Source organism: Lacerta agilis, chromosome 2 (genome assembly GCF_009819535.1).
Source record: "Lacerta agilis isolate rLacAgi1 chromosome 2, rLacAgi1.pri, whole genome shotgun sequence".
Classification (NCBI taxonomy): domain Eukaryota; kingdom Metazoa; phylum Chordata; class Lepidosauria; order Squamata; family Lacertidae; genus Lacerta; species Lacerta agilis.
In genome coordinates this window covers 70,039,114-70,060,302 of record NC_046313.1, presented here as the reverse complement: position 1 = coordinate 70,060,302, position 21,189 = coordinate 70,039,114, and the positions used below count along the sequence as shown (strand labels likewise).

The 21,189-nt window shown below is 43.0% G+C and overlaps 1 protein-coding gene across 2 annotated transcripts in view; it reads right to left on the bottom strand.

The window, feature by feature from the left end:
* Positions 1–21,189, bottom strand: part of TEX264 (testis expressed 264, ER-phagy receptor) — a 156,406-nt gene that overhangs the window by 133,740 nt on the left and 1,477 nt on the right. Inside the window, exons 2-3 of one of the 2 annotated variants that reach the window (XM_033140643.1) lie at positions 16,818–16,894; positions 14,121–14,409 (exon numbers count right to left, since the gene is read on the bottom strand). In XM_033140643.1, coding sequence (XP_032996534.1) covers positions 14,121–14,378 — 258 coding nt within the window. In that variant the 5' untranslated portion in view covers positions 14,379–14,409; positions 16,818–16,894. Of the gene's footprint in view, positions 1–2,849; positions 2,905–14,120; positions 14,410–16,817; positions 16,895–21,189 lie in introns of those variants that run through there. The other variant, XM_033140645.1, reaches the window with a different exon arrangement.

Genomic DNA, 21,189 nt, shown 5'->3' with positions numbered 1-21,189 from the left:
CCAGAACTAAAATCATGCAGTGCAAAAAGAGCTACCCTGAAACTCTCACATGCTTTGGCTCAATTGTGCACAACTAACCTAAAAGCTACTCAGAGCTAATCACAGGGCCACATCAACTCTCCAAGCAAAGCTGACAAGATCAAATTTGCACATCACATCCTGCTGCATGCAGCTTGATCTCTTGTCTTTTACTGGGAATAGAACCTGCAATTTGCCACAAGCCTGCTTACTTGGGGCAAGTAACAAACTGCACTTGAACAAGCACCCAAGTGCATTCTACAGAGGTGGGTTCAGAGGAGCGCAATGAGTTCGGTTGAATTGGGCAGAGCCTTGGGATGCCAAATTTTGGCATCACACAGGGCACCGCTGAGATGTGAGACCCCAAGGTCTGCCACTGCATTCTAGAGCAGTCAAGAAGTGTGTGTGTGTCCTACTATATGAAACCACACTGAAGTAGAACTTGGGAGAAGTCAGGAAACAATGGTGCTTTGGGAGGCTAGAAAGGAGAGGAGAAAGATACTGAGGGCACCACCAGATTATAACAATTTTGGGATGAGATTTAATCACATCAAAGCAAATTCAGAATGCACAATTATAATTGATTGGGAGGTGTTGCATTACACACCCCCCTTCCCCATAAGATGGGGCTTTTTGCAATAAGGAGAGTGACAGGGAAATACATAGGAAAGTGTGGGGTGGTACTTGCTTTGACACTACATGATCAAAGCTCCCCTTTCCACCGCCAAACAAATCAGAATAAATGCTCATTAAATAGCCAATGTCATCTACAGTAATCTCCCTACAAACAAATCAGGATGAATGCTCAATAAATAGGTCATGTGGAAGCGCCTTGGGACAATGGGATGCTTGTGAGGGACAAGATATTGTCCTCATTCCCGGAGGCTCACAATGTTCCTTTTTAACTTCCTGGCACACCCTCTGCTTTATCTGTTCTAATTTATAAGGGATGAAGTAAATTCAAGCCACCTCCTCAGTTGTATCATCTACTTACACTCAAATCAGGATGTTTTCTCCTCTAGACTGCTCAGTGCTGGGATAAGACGCCCCACTGTGGGCATAAAGTTGCCCAGTGATGGCATAATAATGCTGAAAAGGCTCAATATACAGCTGACCTTATTATTTTAATAATATTTTTATTTCTAACAACAAAAAATACATTAATTATAGAAATCTTAAGTGTTATCTTGAGCAAATTATTCCATGCTCGGAGTACATAATCAGCAGGGCTTTTTATATAATGTTCTTCATTTGCTTTGCTTTTCAGATGGAGGAACTAAGAAGTTTGTGGCGGTTTTGAAATCCATCATTTATCCCTGTCAGGAAAATGTAGCAATACATTTCTGTACATAAAGTAAGATCAGAATGTCATCACACTGTAATTTGCTTGGCCACAGACAGGTGGCATTGAAAACTACAGCATCATGAGAAACAGTGGGTGGGTGGCCCAGGCAAGCCACAGAAGAACAGTCAGAACAAGCTGTAGCTGCCACCTCGGTTTTGCTGGCTCCTCTGCCTGCCAAACCCTACCTCCGAGATCCAGATCCACAGGCTGGCCAGTGCCACTACTGGCCACCATTGCTCTCCCTGGACAGCTTGAGGATCCACTGCTTCTGCCACCACCCATCCAATTTTAAAGGTGCTGCTTATATTTGGGTGCATCTTATATTCAGGCCAATACAGTATACCTGTCTAGCACCAGACATGCAGCACACCTCTCCTAGCATTTCAAAGAGGGCAGTAAAAGTAATTTACCCCAAATTTAGAGAATCTAAAATACTGTATTTTCTAAGGACACACGGAGTTAGTGATTAAATTCAGTCTCATGGTTTTGAAGTATGTATTGTGGACACTATTTTAGTAATCATTAGGATTTCCAGCCCATTTTACATTTTATGAAATGCCTTGTTGCCAGCCCATGGAATAAATGAAGAACTAACATGCCAGCAGAGCACTCATTGTCCTGCCAGCTACTCAGGTTTCCCTTAAAGCTGACAGCTGGAGGAAGGTGGGTGGCAGCTCTGCCAGCAGTTTCCAGCAGCCCTTCCAGTTGCTGTTTAAAACTCTGAAAGCAGCCGATTGGTGACAGAGAAGGTGAGGCAATGCCTCCTAGAAGCCTAGCCAAGTCTGAGCTGGTCACTAAACTGGAAAAAGTCAGATCGGAATGGAATCAATTCACTTTCAAACCTGATAGCATCGCTTCAAATCTCCCTGAAAAGTTGCCAGAGAGGCACATGAACAAGGAGGAAGGGACGAAAGCACCTAAAAGTCACTACAGTTTGTCCTTTCATACAAATCCATTAAGCAGCACCAACGGGGACGGGGGGGGGGGAGAGAGATTAAGGGAGCTCTACCTCTCATTCAGTACAAGGGGTAAAATTCCAGTTGATAGCATTGTTGAAGCTACAGCACTTATGGCAAGGAACACCACACAACATCAGAGCACATGTTTTGCCTACTAATAGCCATTGATAGCCTTATTCTCCATGACTTTGTCTAATTCCCCTTTTAAGCCATCCAAGTTGGTGACCATTGCTTTCTCTTATGGGAGCAAATTCCATAATTTATGTGCTCTGTATCATGGGCATAGCCGGGGTGTGGGCAACTGCCCACACACACATGAAGCCTGGCTATGCCCATGCTGTGTATAGAAGTACTTTTCTTTTGTCTGTCCTGAATCTTCCAACATTCAGCTTCATTGGATGTCACCAAGTTCTGAGTAAGGGATAAAAACTTTTCTCTCTCCACTTTTCTCTACAACATGTAAATTTTATACACTTCTGTGATGTCCCTTCTTACTCATCTTCTTTCTAAACTACCTCCTTACTTACAACAGGTCCAGAGGTGGCTGTCAGCCTCCTACTTACTCTCACTGTTGCCTTTGTAGAACTCATCTGTGAGATGGATGGAAGAAAAAAAACAGAATTAGTTAGTTCTTCCAACCATTTGCTCCAGCCCCTCCCTCCCAGTCCCAATTGACACCAGTCTCCACTGCCCTGGATTCTCCAGGTAGCAGGGCTGGGAAAGGCCTCTGTCCAATACATTAAAGAAATGTTGCCAGACAATTTGTTGTTGTTGTTGTTGTTGTTGTTTAGTCATTTAGTCGTGTCCGACTCTTTGTGACCCCATGGACCAGAGCACGCCAGGCACTCCTGTCTTCCACTGCTTCCTGCAGTTTGGTCAGACTCATGTTGGTAGCTTTGAGAACACTGTTCAACCATCCTCTGTCGTCCCCTTCTCCTTGTGCCCTCCATCTTTCCCAACATCAGGGTCTTTTCCAGGGAGTCTTCTCTTCTCATGAGGTGGCCAAAGTATTGGAGCCTCAGCTTCAAGATCTGTCCTTCCAGTGAACACTCAGGGCTGATTTCTTTAAGAATGGATAGGTTTGATCTTCTTGCAGGCCATGGGACTCTCAAGAGTCTCCTCCAGCACCATAATTCAAAAGCATCAATTCTTCGGCGATCAGCCTTCTTTATGGTCCAGCTCTCACTTCCGTACATTACTACTGGGAAAACCATAGCTTTAACTATACGGACCTTTGTCGGCAAGGTGATGTCTCTGCTTTTTAAGATGCTGTCTAGGTTTGTCATTGCTTTTCTCCCAAGAAGCAGGCGTCTTTTATTTTTGTGACTGCTGTCACCATCTGCAGTGATCATGGAACCCAAGAAAGTAAAATCTCTCACTGCCTCCATTTCTTCCCCTTCTATTTGCCAGGAGGTGATGGGACCAGTGGCCATGATCTTTGTTTTTTTGATGTTGAGCTTCAGACCATATTTTGCACTCTCCTCTTTCACCCTCATTAAAAGGTTCTTCAATTCCTCCTCACTTTCTGCCATCAAGGTTGTGTCATCAGCATATCTGAGGTTGTTGATATTTCTTCCGGCAATCTTAATTCCGCCTTGGGATTCATCCAGTCCAGCCTTTCGCATGATGAATTCAGTTTATACAGTACTAAATGGATGAATGCTATAACTCAGTATAAGGCAGCTTCATACGTTATAAACGAAGCAGATCAGTTTTTTATGGTAGACCACTGGGAGCTCCTTGTAAGCTCTATATTGTAAGTATGGGATGCAAGTAGTGCTGTGGTCTAAACCTGAGCCTCTTGGGCTTGCCGATCGGAAGGCCGGTGGTTCAAATCCACTCAATGGTGGTGAGCTATTGTTGCTCCGTCCCTGTTTCTGCCAACCTAGCAATTCGAAAGCACACCAATGCAGCGGGAAGGTAAACAGCATTTCTGTGTGCTCTGGCTTCCGTCATAGTGTTTTGTTATGGCAGAAGCGGTTTAATCATGCTGGCCACATGACCCGGAAAGCTGTCTGTGGACAAATGCTGGCCCCCTTGGCCTAAAGTGAGCACCCCATAGTCACCTTTGACTAGACTTAACCGTCCAGGGGTCCTTTACCTTTTACCTTGTAAGCACCTCTGAACTTTCCAAGGAAGAAAGATTAGCATGATAAATAAATTTTGTAATGGCTTTGGCTACACAAATACCACAAACAACAAATAATAACCTAAATAAACTCATTCTGTGGGACAAAATGCAGTCTGCAAAACAAATTTAGTTAAAGCAACATACTTGTGGTTCTCAGCCTTACCCAAACATTGAGTATACGCAGATGGGCTCAGCTTCAGCAAGATGAGGAGCTTTTGCCACAATGGGCAACAGATTCTTACATTGCAGGGGGTTGGACTAGATGACCGTTGTGGTTTTCTCCAACTCTACATATCTATGATTCTATGTGTTACCTTCAGACCATACCCTAGTTCGGGGTGGTAAACCTCTGAGTCCCAGCTCAGCCCACAAAGCTGTTTCCCTCAAACCACACACCCCTGCCCTACACCTGACATCAGGTGAGGGACAAGTAGAGATGCAGCTGCAAATGCAAAATTGAGAACCTGAAAGTATGCTCCCAGTTGTGCACTGGCAAGGAAGGCTTGTTGTCACTTCCAGTAAGCTGACTGGCAGTGAGAGCAAGCCAGCTGGGATTGGTTACCAAGTTCTATATGGGAAGCTCATTGGTGCAGCTGACCCCTGCAGAAAGTCAGTGCTGGTCAGCTTGATTGGTGATGGTAACTTCAAACCTTGCTTGGACTGTTTCTTCTTGAAAAATAGGTCCTGATGTCCTAGTGACATCAGGTGATTGATAGGTCAGTGGCTTTGCAAACACAACTTGTAAATGCTTTAAAGGTAGTGTTTAAAGGGTATTTCTCTCAAAGAGCTTAGATCTGGAATTGGAAATCATACATTGCTGGATTTCAACTCTCCTCGGCCCCAAATAATATGGTCAATGGTCATGGATGATTACCATGAAGCAAAACAAACCTATTTTGACTTGTATCTAACGAGCTGAAATTTGAGTATTTCTTGATGATAATTATTTGAACATTGCACAGGTTGTAAATATATCCTCTTTGAGTGTTTTGCTAGGTTCTGTGTTTAGTTTATCTGTTTTGGCCACAGGCCATAAAACAAGTAAACCATTTTCACTCTCTTCACTGGGGACCTATTGTATCTTTCTATAAAACAAAAATATTAACTTTTTAGTTGAAGGCTGTATATACTAATTTAATCCTCTATTTAAAAACAAATATGTAACTGTATTAAAATGGGACTCTAGCGCAATAAAGTTAAGTTACAATAACTCTGTTTAGTGCTATTATTTCTAGAAAAAGAGGTGCCGGACCTCACCATGAATGCCTGAGAGGTGCTAGAACTGAGTTCCGATGAGTTCTAGCTGATAAAAAGGCCTGACTTTGAGTGCCTATAAGACACTTTATTAATTTAGGCTGGCATTTGAGCCCCTACTTCCAAGATTAAAAGCTGAATGTTATCTGCTGGAGCACTGCAGCTCAAGAGTCTTTGTATTTAGGCCTCTGTTTCTGTAAAAACTACATCTCAAAAGAGGGGTGCAATATTTTCTAGGCAAAGCCAGAAATGCCCAGGCTCCTCTTAGAAGAACCTGCAGCTCTCCTGGCTGTCTACCAAAACAACCCACCTGCAGGACAGGCTTGGAAACCTTAAACAAAAAGTGGGGCTTGCCCAACAGCAGCCCTCCAAGACCCCAAAACAGGCGTCTTAATGTAGAAATTTGAAAGTTATTTCACTGACTCTTTCAGTGGCTCCACCCACATCCAGCAATTACTGGGAATGCGCGTGCTCATGTTTAGAAAAAAGAAGCCCACAACACACGGGAACGCAGATGTCTAATGATAGGTTTCGACTTGGTGATCTCAGGCTGTGGGGAGTCTCTTTCTTAACTTTCCTCCACCCCTCCCTTGCAAATTAGTCCAGGCAGTCTATTAAATCACTTTTTCCTAGCAACCCCTCTTAGACACATGTGCACACAGGACAGAAGCCATCTCAGTCTTTCCAGCTCTTTCCTTATGTGATTCACAAATCATGTGATTTGAGAGGATTCTTTAAAAAAAGAAAGAAGGTTTTTATACCAAGGCTTCTCCCACAGAGTCAGAAGCTTTTGATTTCTTTAGTTTGCAGTGCAAACTTTCTTCCCTTCATTCCCAACAAGACCGGATATCAGTCAGTTATTCTGCTGGAGCATTGCAAAGCAGCCAGAGGAGAAACTGACAAGAGGCCTTTCGGCTCAAGCTTTCCATGGCTGGAGAAGTAGAAGCTGACAAGCCTTACTCAGTCTAGCTTGGCTTGCCACATCCGTTGGCTGCAGGAGTTGTGGTGCTAGGCTTCAGTTAAAGCATTCCAGGGTGACTGCATAAGAGCCAAGGTCTACTGGAAATAAACCCAGCCAAGCATTTAGGACCTTCAGCAGCAGCCTGGGAGGCAAGCAGTTTTATTTGCTTCCCCCAGCTCACTGTGGCACAGACATATGTCAATGAGTCTACTCTGTGTAAAATCTAGTTGAAACCACCCCAAAGTATTTGGGTGGCTTCTTCATTACCCCAAATCCCAAATTCTCTGCCAAATGAGAACAATGATGCCCCAGTTTGTAAGACTGTGATGAAAATACATTGGAAAAGGATTGCAAATACTGTCCTTTGCCGGCCAGTACTCAATGTTTGAATTGAAGCTGGAAGATCTACATACAAATCCCAGTACAGCAGGCGGCCCTGGATAAGTCACTGCCCAACATATAACATGGAACTAACTCCCACTCAAGACTGTTTTGAAAATGAATGTGATGTGGAAATGCTGCCAACCAGCCTGAGCCATGGAGACAGGGTGAGCTATAATAATAAACTGGAAGTCTGATACCCAAGGGAAGACCTAGAACAGGACTATTTTATCTACTGACTAATGTGAATCATCCCCACTTTGCTGTCTTTTGCAGGAGAAAGCAAAAGAGGAAGACCTTTGTCTGCAGTGCAAAGAATTTGGCGCAGCCCTGTCCTTGGGGACACCGTCCCATCTGCCTTGCAAATCTACAGAAATAGCAACAGTTGAGCACAGCTGTTTTTTATACCATAAGACTGCAAACCATCTTGGGAGCTCAAGTCTCTAGAAGAGAAGAACTCTTGCCCACCCATCAGGAGGAAAACAGATCTCAAAATATACCCATGATTAAACAAAATCAAGAGGGCATCCCCATAGCTTAACTGCAGGGCCGTCTCATTCATAGGGGCTAGTGGCGCGGCGCGCCAGGGCGCCGGGCCCCCCAGGGGCGCCCCCGCGAGCCCGGCGGCATACCGAGCGCCCCCCTCCCCAACCCGGCCCCGCCCCCACGGGCGAGCTGTCGGCCGGGCGCTCGCGCGCCGGCGGTGCAGCCGCTGCCGCCCATGCCGCTCCCGGGAGCACCGGAAGGGCACGCAGAGCCCCGCGCCGCTCCAGCGCAACACCCCTCATCTCCCGCTTGCCCACCCCTCCGAGAGGCGGCAAGCGCGGGAGGCGGCACCCCCGGAGGAGGACTCGCTCCAGAGATCCTGGTGGCAAACTCATCTGGGAACGGCGCCTCCCAACTCGGGGCCACTTTTCCGCGGGGAGTGAAAGGCGGCACAGTAAAAACAATGGCTCACGGGGAAGGCAGCTGCGCGCTGCACGTCCCTTAGGGGAACCTAAGAGCTGGCCGCCCTCGCCTCCCATCCCGGGAGCCCTGGAAGGGCGCTCGCCGCTCCAGCGCCACCCCCCTCATCCCCCGCTCGCCCACCCCCTCCCAAGGGCCTCCTTAAGACAGCTATGGGTGGTGGCGGTGGGGAGAGGCGAGATAAGAGAAGAGGCACGATGTTGTGCCGGGGTTATTTGTCTTCGCTGGAGAGGCTGGCGGTGGGAGTGAAACGGGAATCACGGGGGGGGGGGAGAGGAGATCACGACTGTTTTCCAACAACCCAAGAAGAAAGTGTGTGTGTGATTTTTGGTTTCTCTCCCCCCCCCACGGGTGATCTCTTCCTTTCGCCTGCGCGCTTCCTCCTCTCTTTCTTTTACCCTGATGGAGAGTGGGTCGCTGAGAAGGTCTCCCTGGTGGCCGTAGTTCCCCCCCTCCCTTCCTGAAACCAAGACGATTTTGAGGGTGAGCGGGAAAGGTAGTTTGAGGCGGATCTGGCCAAGGCCAGGCGGCAGTGCTGAGCTTTCAGCTGCCCGAGCAGCCAGCCAGGGAGGTCAGCTCGCCCCGCTTTTTGGGTGTGTGCTAGATCTTGCCCACTGCACCTTACGAGAAGGCTGTTTACCAATGGGGGAAAGGGGGGGAGCTGCACCTGGCGAGCTGCTGCCTGCTTTGCAGCAGATGAAGATGCAGGAGCTCAGTGAAGGGTCCGTGAGTGAAAATGGAAGTCCCAAGCTTGGGGGGGGGGCGCCGGAGGGATCGTTGAACCACGGCGCGGGATAGGCTTAAGACGGCCCTGCTTAACTGTCATGGCTTCCACCCTCCCCCAAAAATCCTGGAAACTGATGCTTGTTGAGGGTGCTGAAAATGATGTTTTGGATGGCCTTAACCCTCTTCTCCACACAGATTCCTGGAGACACACACACCGGCTCAGTGTGCACACAATACTAAGCCAAATCATGGCATAGCACAAGTGCATAAGCAAGCAAGCTTCCAGGAAGTAGATCACAGCCACTTCACCCTGCTCCAGTCCTGCTGCTCTTGACAACACACTAAGACAAACCATGGCTTAGCTCAAAGCAGAAGAACTGGAGAAGGAACAAGGCGACTACCATTTTCTCTCCAGGAATCCACATGTCCACACACTAAGCCATGCTTTGTCTTGGGATTATGTGCAAACAGGATCACTTTTTGTTAAAACTAGTTTAAGAGTGAGAAGACATACCCTAGGTCAGCCTTCCACAGCCTGGTACCCTTCAGATACTGCAAACCCCCCATCAGTATCACCAATGGTCAGGAATTATGGGAATTTGAGTCAAGATCTGGAGAGCACCAGGCTGGTGAAGGACGCCAAAGAATGCTCACAGGCTCCAATAATAGGATAGATTTATGGCCCTATAGCTTCATTTATGCATCCATTACTAGCTTAGAAAGATTGCATCCCTCACCATGCAGGGAAACATATCGAAAGGAAATATACCTCAAAATACACAGTAAACACTTTGCAAACTGTGAACAAGCCATTTTTCAAATGTGTGGAGAGGTTCAGGGAAGCAAGCAGAGCTGTTTCTGGTGGGGTCTGTCCATCAAGTGAGAGTGATATAAGCAGGAAATAATTTGTGTACTCCTTAACCAGACTGACAAAAGCAGAACTTTCAAGGCTGGAGGTTACCCAACATCAACACTAATAGCAGCAGAACACTATACCTGTAGGAATGCTGATAAAACTATTTAACTTAACTTTTGTAAACAGAGAGATACAGTAACTTGGTCATTTATGTGAAATCCTAAGAAATTTTGGAGAGATGCTCCAAACCACAGAAAGATGAGTGTGGTTTTTTAAAAATGAAACGAATATTGCAGACACAGCTATAACAAATGGTTTGTTATCTCAATGATGAAAATGAAAGCCTGGAAATCAGTAACTCTGCAAAAGATTCCAGATGTATATTCAGAGCTATTTTTTGTTTTATTTGTATACTATGTGGTTCATGAATCTAACGTGTAGTTAACAGTATTTGCTCTTGGTTGCATTCCTACAACGAACATGTTTTTTGCTTTCTGCATTCTCAAAACTACCGGTATATAACATGATGTACCTGCAAAAAGCCACTGCAATTAAGAATGTTTCCAGAGAACTGCCTATACTGCAGTGTGCATTTATGTTGCACAAATAGTCCTGGTCATTATGAAAATGATTATGCCTGCAACCTCATTTCCCTCCTGCTATTGCTTAAAACCAGTTATGGTCATTCCAACACTTGTTCTGGCCCTCCCCATCAGATGAAGAACTTGAACTCATAACTCCAGCTCTGCCAAATGCTTTAATTCTTAAATCAGTTTGGGGCATGAGGTCCAGAGGATGGAAACATGATAACAGGCCTTTTCCATGGTGGCTCCCTACTTGTGGAATGCTCTCCCTAGAGAGGCTCGCCTAGTGCCTTCATTACATATTTAGGCACCAGCTAAAAACATTTCCCTTTAACTAGACCTTTGGCTGATTAGTGTTCTATGTCCTTTTAACTGTGTTTGTGGGATGAAGGTTTATTAGTTACTTGTTCATGTTTTTACTATGTATTTTGTGTTCTTATATTGTATTTTTATGTTGTGAACCACCCCACTATCTTTGGATAATAAATAATAATATATATCTGCTTAAAGGAGCTTGAAACAAAATTGGCTTGAAGACACTTTAAGCTGCATATGCAGACACTTCTGCATTGGCGTAACAACAAATGAACACTGGCAGATGACAGCAACACAGCTGAGATATTGAAGGCAGACAACTTCATTATTTGACCACAGCTACCACAAAACTTACCAAATAACTAGAATGAGCACATTACAAATTACAAATAATAATCCCTTATCACAAGACCGAAATCCAAAAAAATTCCTCTGCATCTATAAATGCTTTCAGGCTTCAAAAATACACTGATGGTAGTACCCATTGAGCAGAGGCAGAAATTCATTTTTTATCATTTTAGCAACAAATGGACCAGCCAATCTTGCTGCATTTGCAGCTCTAGTGGTGGGGTTGGGGAGAAGAGTGCACAGGGTTTGGAAAGGAAGAGCAAATACAAGAGAAACTAGTGTTGTCCCAATCAGCTACTGTCTTAAAGGTGTTTAGGAACTCTTTCCCGGCAAGTTTCAATCAAACAATGGTTGAAGATTAAGCACAATGGTCTTTTGCTTTCTGATTCCTTGACTTACACTAAATAACTATATTATTCCAGTAAGATAAAGAGATGCCAGAGATAGACACACACTTTTCACAGCAGGCAGTAGAACTAGTCTCAGTCTCTCTCTCTCTCTCTCTAAGCCCTTTGTATTTACAATACAAACAACATGGTTAGTAAGGAAGGTTATTCAGGTGCCTTTGCTGCCTCCCCGACTCTCTTCTATATAAAGATTCTTTTTGTCAAATGTGTTTCATCTTCTACTCTTGTGCAAGGAATCAAAAATATCCACAGCTGAGATCACACTTGAAAATATCACATAGAGATGGTCTCTGATAAAGAAGGCAGGAGCTGCAACAGAATACTGAGAACACTTATTTGCATGTTTTTGTTTAAAAGAAGGGAGATGTGCTACACTTAAGACTGATGAAGAAAACTTACGGTACATTTCAAGGGATCCTTCAAAGGCCTCCAATAAATTTTTTGAAGATGTGCTAGAGAGATTTAAACAGGTAACTACTGAAATAGTTAGTGGTAGTTTTATAAGGGCTATGGTATTTATACTGTTCCATTTATTTGTTTGTTTGTTTGTTTGTTTGTTTGTTTGTTAAAAGTGGGAGAACGAACACATGAATACATTTACAAAGTGATCCTATATAGGTCTACTCAAACCTAAGTCTTATGGAGTTAGGGGAGTCTTTCTCTCAGGCAGGTAAGTACAGGGTTACAGCTTTAATTAATTAATTAATTAATTAATTGGTGTAAACCCTAAGTTCAACTGTGTCTCATTCTGTTTTGCCTGTATTTCAGTTTAGACACTGGAGACAGCATCTTCATTCCCCATGCAGAATCTCTAGAAATGCCAAAGAGCTGCCATGTTCTCCTTCTGAGTGTTATAATTATAAATAAATAACGTAAGTAAGTAAGTACACCACACAAAAAACACAGAGTAAAAGTCTTTGTGGTGCGGCCACAATTATAAAATGCCCTCATCCTTGAACTATAATTGGCACCAACTTTGATGCATTTCTAGCAGAATAGAAATCTCACTTATTCCAACAGAAGCAGTATAAATGTAACAGATTAAATCTCAGGCTAGGGTCTGGGAGATCTCAATTCAAGTTCCCAGCCATGTATGCTGTCCTTTGGACAAAAGGAGGACTGCAAATGCCATTTTAAAAATTAAAAAATGAGAGGTTAATTGACTTGGCTAGCTTTTCAAATGTTAGTATTCCTGACTTCACTCTAGGATTATCTACTCCCTTTTAACATCATCATCATTCCTCCTCCTCCTCCTTGGATTTAACTGCAACAGTATAAGGTACCCTCTGCTGTGTGATGAAGGGCAGCTTCAAAATTACTTTTAATCTGCAAGTACCAGAAAAGGGGTAGGAAAAGCCAGAAGCAGACATTTCAGCATCTGAAATTAATTCTGAAGGAATGACCTCTTGCTCACATTGGAATAACTAAAACTGGTTCAGCTAATAGTTACTATTAGCTAGGAAATGTGCTACACTGACAACTCCTCTATTTGCCCTGTGTCCTTAGATCAATGCATTAGCAGAAAAACTCAACTAGTAGCTTCTCTGGCATACATGCTTCAACACTGTTGATCAGAAAATTACACAGGCTGTGCTAGTGTAACAGGAAGTGCTTATGCCACAAAGAAGCACACAACCCTATTTTTCTGGCAACATTGTGGTTGGTTTCGGGTTTGTTTGTTTTTTTAATCAGGCTGTCAAAAGCTCAACTATAACAGATTGTTTGAACAGATGAATCCAGGTTTAGATACATTTTGTCCTCTGTAAAGACAATATGCAAAATAAAGAGTGCTCTTTAGGGGTGTATGCAAAGGTCTGTGTATCCCCAATGGGGGTTGATTTTTTTTTTCCCCGCCATAGCAGCCACCTACACTGCATTGCAAATGGCTGTTGAAACTCAGTCAAGTTGCAAAAGTCTTCTAAAGAAAATTCAAGGCCCTGCTTGACACAATAGCTGTGCAATTTTCTGGATTGTGGCCAACATCAAAAGTCCGAAAAGAGAAACAGACCCCCTACAAGGGGGAAAAAACTCTTATATAAAGGTCTGAATGGTGACATGCAAGCTCTGTGTTTTACTAAAACTGCCTGTAACATGTTCTTTCATGACAGCACCACTTCTCAGCACCCAGAGGTCTAGGAAAATTAAAGAAATACAGTAGTATTCAGCCACCCATGAGAATACCCACTCCAAGATAATGAGCCAATAAGCCAAATTGCTACTGTCTATGGTAATATTAGCATTTAAACACAGTGGAATATATAGATATGTATATAGTAGTTCACCTCTCTGATACTTGAGCAGACCATCTCTCTTAAGCTACTTTCAAAAGATTCTGCACCCCTTTCCAAGTATTTTCACTTTAGACCTTCTCCTTGCAAGAGGCTTTGTGCTGTTAACACAACAGGTAGAAATTCAACAGGTGCAATATTTCCTACCCACCCAAAAATCAAGGAGCATAAATATATTCAGATAAACACAATCTTCAACTATAAAACATATTGGTTCAAAGGCATAACCCCCAATTACAAAAATATACAAATATATAAAGAATTCACTATACATAGTAATTAGTAAAAATACAAAGCATCACATCTGTTTACAGGATCAGGTTTGGTATGTAAGTTACAGCATATACAGTATGATCATAAAGCTAAATCACTGCAAGTTTACCACAAGGCTACTCAACTCATCCATTTCATGAGTGTGCACGTTGTTATTCTTAAGTAAATTTCTATTCCTCATAGTGCACATTCCCAAGTCTAAGATCTACTTCAGATCTAACATATCAGAAAATAGATTTTCCTTATACTCAAGTAATGATTATGTTAACAGTGATGCAAACCGAGAAGCAGCTCTCCCTGAGACTTACCGTGTGAGGTTTGTCATAGTAGAGAGCAATGGAGCACAGCTTTGGAGAGATGCTGCAGCTCTCCGTAAACAGCCTTCCAGAGTCACCATAAGGCCCCACCTGGAATTTATATGCCACAGTGATGCTGCCGAAGGGGGGCAAACCAGCACTCACAATCACTTCTGTGAAGAGCCCCGAATAAACAGCGAAGGCAAAGAGCGTCAACAGCAGAAGCACAACCAGTGCCGCAAACAATCCAATGAGCAGCCAGTCTGCCATGACTCCAGGCACCTCAAACTCCAGGAATCAACTGAGGACAAGAGAGGAGAACAAAAATTAGGTAATCATAATGCAAATGGATATTTCCTAGACTAGTAACAGATAAGTTTAGGGAAAGTTTTCCCAAAGAAGATATGACTCAGATCCACACTGCAAACCTTTGCATTTGCAAGGCAGTGTTGCAGTGGAATTGTTCATGTTTACAGGTCAATGCTGTACTGAAATTATTTGCCATTGCTGCTCAAGGGACACACTGCATAGAATAACATGTTGTAAGTCCCTTGTCTACAATGCACACCTGTACTCCATGCAGTTGGGAAGCTCAATAAGTAGGAGGATCTAACTGATGTTTGAAATGCATCATACAGGTATGTGCACCAATCCAGATGCTATATATGCAACAATCCAGATGACCATGCACAGACAGTGAGTGTCAGAAACATACACAATGTTTCTCTGACCCACAGAGTATTTCAAAAATACATTTGTGGTCCCTTTCACTGAATCCCAGCTTGTATGTCAGAGCTGCCTTGACCTTATCGAACATCACTGTTCATTCTTGGTCAGTCTGCATTTGGCTTCAGTCTCAGCCGTCTCTGAAGGGGACCCACCAACCCCAGGCAAAGCGCACACTGGGAACTCCTCATAGAATGTCAATTCCATAATGGAACTGGAATGGCCATGAGTTAAGAGAATTGTGTGTGCATGAGGTGATGGTAAAGGCAGAGGAAGACAGCTATCAGAGGCTTTTGGCACCTCCTTCACAATGTTCCACATATTCCCTTGCATCCCTAAGCCTCCACCTTCCACTGTGTGTTTCGCTTTCAGTCACCCCTCTTGCTGCTCATCTCCCTGTACTTTTATGCCTAATTCCCCTTTATCCATACAAGAAATTAGCACAGGTAGCAGCATTTTCATAAAAAACTTACATTTGGTGCTCTGCAGGTGCTCACCAAATAAGAGTATCCAAAAATATTAGAAATAATGTGACCATCATTAATATGATCACTTAGTCAATGGGAATAAAATGGAAGACAAATCTGTCTTCCTATATATCCTCTGTAAGTTCAAAGGTTGAGTGCAAGGGGAAGGTAGAGGAAAGGGTACCAAACTGGTTCAGCAACACTGAAGCCACTCTCACCATAACAGTAATTGTATTGCATGGCATGAACAGCTGCAGTAAAAAGCAGTTACTGAAAAAAAGGCAGCATAAAATCAATCTGAGGATTCCCAGAAAAAAGGTCAGAAGTAGTGATTATCAAGTGGGGGTGAGTGTTGTGTGCCTTGCAAAGAGGCAAAAAGCAAGAATACCAGGCCAGGGGTGGGAGTGGGAGTAACTTGAATTGACCCAAGTTTTTTTTTCTTCAAAACAGCCTTTATGAATCCACTTTGATTTTTGAATTTAGATATGGTCCTTGAACTTACTTAGAAACAAATAAATTATACCTAAGCAACTGTTCATTCTGTTTGGCAGTTAATAAAAACCACATCTTAGTGTAAACTGCAACGTGATTAAGCTACTATCCACCCTAGTTAGATCAGCAGAGAGCAAGGGCAACTGTGGAAAAGAAATCAGATTTGCCCTTGAAAAATGTCACAGTTAATTTTATACTAGCATTTATAATATCTTACTGGAAAAATATGTGCTGCCCAAATCTCTTTCCTTGGTCTCAAATTCAAGCAGCTTGAGATACTTTCTTACAGCTCCTGCAAAGAACTCATTTGCTTCCTTATGAACTTAGCATTTGCATTTCTAAAAAAGATCATTTCCAGTCTCCATCATTTTTGTGGAAAGACTATTAGACAGTATAGTTACTTATACCACAAAGCCTGTGATGCAAAAACTCTGATTATGTAAAATGTTGAAGACTTTGAACTGATGCAGACCCTGGGTGTATTCAATATTTGCTTCAGAATATCTAATTCTAACTGGAACACAGCAGGCATCTGTTTGGTGATCCTGTCATTGTCTTTTAAGCCAGTGGGTAATGGACCCTTGCTATGATGCATCTCATTATACTACTTTTTTTCTCTTTAAATCGCCTTTGTCCTTTCCTCTTCTCATTTAAAAGTTCCCATACTTGATAGCCTTAACATTTATTCAAAACACCCCAGGCACCAACATTACTACGGTAGTATTAATTGCATCCCTGTAGTTCATCAGATTTCCAGTATGGTTACCATTGCTCAGCAAACTGCCTACTCCTATTTAAGTGCATTTAACAATAAGTGAACATGACCAGCTGATTCTTAAGCTCAAAATTCATTTCTGTATCTTATTGAACCACAAAGCAGGACATGTGTGATAAAAATATTATCTATTTCTTGTTTAAGACACAGAAATAAAGCTGACACTTGTCAATCTCTTTTCAGGAACCATATACTGTAACTGGAATCAAAGCCCAAAATTTCCTCCAGTGAGATGCACTTTGTACAAACCTGAAAATCAGCAGTATAGGCAGCCTAGCAATAGCTCATTGTCTCTCCCAGGGATCTTTGATCCAAGATTAGTTTCTCTGAAAAAGAAGAAATTAAAGTCTTATTGAAGTGACATATTTTCCATAAATTGAAGTTCAGTAGGAGAGCACCATGGCCTGAAAACCTGCACTTCTTCCCCAATATGCACAAGGGGCACTGTGTCCAGAGTGGTTGCTAAACCTGTGGATCCTTTGCAATGCTAACATAAAGGTAAAGGGACGCCTGACCATTAGGTCCAGTCACGGACGACTCTGGGGTTGTGGCACTCATCTCACTTTACTGGCCGAGGGAGCTGGCATACAGCTTCCAGGTCATGTGGCCAGCATGACTAAGCCGCTTCTGGCGAAACCAGAGCACCGCACGGAAACGCCATTTATCTTCCCACCAAAGCGGCACCTATTTATCTACTTGCACTTTGATGTGCTTTCGAACTGCTAGGTTGGCAGGAGCTGGGACCGAGCAATGGGAGCTCACCCCGTTGCAGGGATTCGAACCGCCGAACTTCTGGTCGGCAAGCCCTAGGCTCTGTGGTTTAACTCACAGCGCTACCCGCGTCCAATGCTAACATAGAGAAGTGGAAAACAATTTTCAGGAGGCAAATTGGTGGATAGGCATTTAACTGTTTCACTACCCACCAATTACCGTATTTTCCGGCGTATAAGACGACTGGGCGTATAAGACAACCCCCAACTTTTCCAGTTAAAATACAGAGTTTGAGATATACTCGACCGCAGATTCTCCACCCGGCGTATAAGATGACCCCCGATTTTTGAGAAGATTTTCCTGGATTAAAAAGTAGTCTTATACGCCAGAATATACAGTATCTCCCGCAAGTAATTCCAACTTGAAAAAAAGTTACATTAAAGCCATGAATATTTCCATTGCAAGCCAAACTGGGTATTTGACACGAGTGGGAAAAAGCTGAATTTCATGCCTGCAGCCAAGTTATAAACCACAAAACAACATTAAACCTAGGTTATGTGGAAGCATTCACAAACACACCACAAAGACGTAACCGGCTGTATCAAATAATATTTATGCAATGTATTCCTCTCTGTATCAAAAGTTCTGCACAGACATAGTCTACATGTAGAGATCAACAAAGTTCAGCAAAGATACAGAGAGAAATACATTGCATGAATATTATTTTGATACAGCCGGTTACGTCTTTGTGGTGTGTTTGTGAACGCAGCCAAGTTATACACATGGTTCCAGATCAAGCGATATGCACAAAAAAAACTATTTCCACACACACACCTCCTCAGATACAGCAGAGTAAGGAGAATGCAGAAGCAAGAAATGGGAAAACAAGGGGAAATCTGCCCTGCCCTGCCTCTCCTTCTTCCTCCTATGCAAACAAACAAAAAAACCACATATGAGGCCCACATTAGAACAAGAGTCCTCTGGATCAGACCAAATGCTTATCTAGTCTAGCATCTTGTTCCCTCCAACGACCAACCAGATGCCTCTGGAAAGATCAAGATCTGAACATTAAAATGTAACAACAATAAAAAGGTAGCACAACTATAAACACAAGCTGTGATTCTCCCCTCCCCCCGGATCTACCCATTTCATAGTGCAATTACAATAGTTCCAAGCCACACTGTCAAAGTAAGGCTGCAATCTTACATGATATATACATTCGGTGGGTTCACTTCTCCATAAATATGCACAGAACTAATATGTATGTATAACAAACTCATTTTCTTGTCTCTATCCAGTGGTTTCAGTACAGTGGTATCTCGGGTTATGGACCCGATCCGTTCCGGGGTGCCGTTCGCAGCCCAAAAAGTCCGTAACCCGAGCGGCCATATCACACATGCATGAAAGCGTAATATCGCGCTTCTGCGCATGCGCGAACTGCACAGAGTGCTTCTGCACATGCGCAAACCGCATAGAACGCTTCTGCGCATGCGACGAAACCCGAAAGTAAACACTTTCAGGTTTGCCACATTCGCAACCCGCAAAAATGCAACCCAAAGCGAACGCAACCCAAGGTATGACTGTAATTCAGAAACTTTTAATTCTGGCAAGAAGTGAATGTGAAAATACTTAGCAACACTGAGGTTTTTGTTTTAACTTCTACATCAGTTTTTTAAAAGTTGTGGCTTTTTTGCACTGTGTATTTCCTACAAAAAGAAAACAAGCACACACTACATTCTCTAACATTCATAGCACAATTTTCTTTCAACAATTCCAGGCTTACTTACATAGGAATCCCACAAGCAGCCCCCACTTCTAGGCACCACCCAACCCCAGATCTGCTTAGCTTCACCAGGATTGCTTCAACAGACCATTACATTTTAATTTCTATGATGTAAGCCACTGTGGGTTGTCTTTGAAAAGAATAGCAGGATATTATTTTAAATAAGCAAATAAATAAATTGAGTTTAAAGACAGCATACCAGTAATTTGAGTTGCAGTTTAATTCCGATCTGATCCTGTTCTGTACAATTGTCACTGTTTAACTAGGAATAGGTTCTGCATTCCCTTTTAATGGTGATAAAAGCAGCCAGTTCATCTCAGTTTAAACCCACATAAATGGATTTTAACCCATCATGCTTTTATTTCTAATTCAGGGTGAAAAATCTGAGGCACTGATAATATATTCCCTAGATACAACACATTCTACACAAACAAGAGAGAGAGAGAAATCTTACTCTAGAGAATTTATATAATCAAGGCTCCCAGATTCAGTGTTGTATGAAAAGCAGAAAATATCACGAAGTATTTAAGTCCAGTTGCTATTGTTAGCTACTGGAAAATAAACCTGCTACACAATTACATTCAACCCTCTTCTCATAGAGCTGTTTGTTTTTTCCCAGCTGATCCTGTTTATTTCAGCTGTATTCTACTTCCTGGTTCATGTGTACCAGCTTGATGAGATCACAATGCTCGTGCACGCTCATAAAGCCAGCATGCACTTTTACAATAATTCCTTAAAGAACTAGGAATGGTTTAAGCAAAACCTTTTAAACAGGATTTATTTAGAAGCAAGTATGTCTATGTGTCATCACTGTGCTATGGAGCAGGGTGAACAAGAGACCAAATATTTTTACCAGAGAGTCTTGCATGGAAAACTCAAACTCAGATGAACCATAATCCTCCATTTGTGACATCCATAGTGCTAATTACCAAGACAGAAAGAGATTGCTACAACTGCAAATAAAGACTAAACAACCACAGTCAAATGAACCCTTGGGACTAGTCCACAATGTAATCAAAACTGCAGTACTGGTTATAAACCAGGTTATTAGCACTTGTCCACCCAGTTTTCCTAGCCAGCATAAACAGGGATTTTCCATTCAAATTCAGGTAGGTAGCCGTGTTGGTCTGACGCAGTAGAAATATATATATATAAAATAAAGAAAATTGTCCAGTAGCACCTTAGAGACCAACTAAGTTTGTTCTTGGTATGAGCTCTTGTGTGCATGCACACTTCTTCTGAACGCGGGACGTGGGTGGCACTGTGGTCTAAACCACAGAGCCTAGGGCTTGCCGATCAGAAGGTCAGCGGTTCGAATCTCCACAACGGGGTGAGCTCCCGTTGCTCGTTCCCAGCTCCTGCCAACCTAGCCGTTCAAAAGCACATCAAAGTGCAAGTAGATAAATAGGTACTGCTCTGGTGGGAAGGTAAACGCCGTTTCCGTGCGCTGCTCTGGTTTGCCAGAAGCAGCTTGGTCATGCTGGCCACATGACCTGGAAGCTGTCTGCGGACAAACGCCAGCTCCCTTGGCCTATAGAGCAAGATGAGCGCCACAACCCCAGAGTCATCCGCGACTGAACCTAACGGTCAAAGGTACCTTTACCTTTACCTTTAAGGTGCTACTGGACAATTTTTTTTATTTACTTTTATATATTTCCATTCAAATGTGATCTGTGAAAGCCAGTGCACCTTCCCAAGGCCCTAAACTACTGGATAAGAGGGGAGCTGGAACAGCATTTAAATCATGTTACATCAGCTAAACATTTCCAGCCTCTTCACAAGTTTCAATTCCCCTCAACTGGCCAAGTGAGGATGGGAGTCAATGGAAGATGGAGGTTCCCATCCCTGTCTTATAGCCAGGTGAAACACTCAGATTGTAAAGAAAAATTTTGAGCCCACACCCTTCCAAATAAAAGGTCCAGAATATGATGCAAGAAGCTGAAAAATATATGTAGTTTTTAAAATGCTAAGAGAAGAAAAATCAGTTGTATTAATGATGGAGAGCAAATCTTGATTAAATTCAGAGGGATTTACTTCTAAGTAAACATGCCTAAGATTGGGACACATGGCTGCAATCCTATGCATACTTCCAAGTATGCAAACAAATAAAAGAGGAATTAATTAATG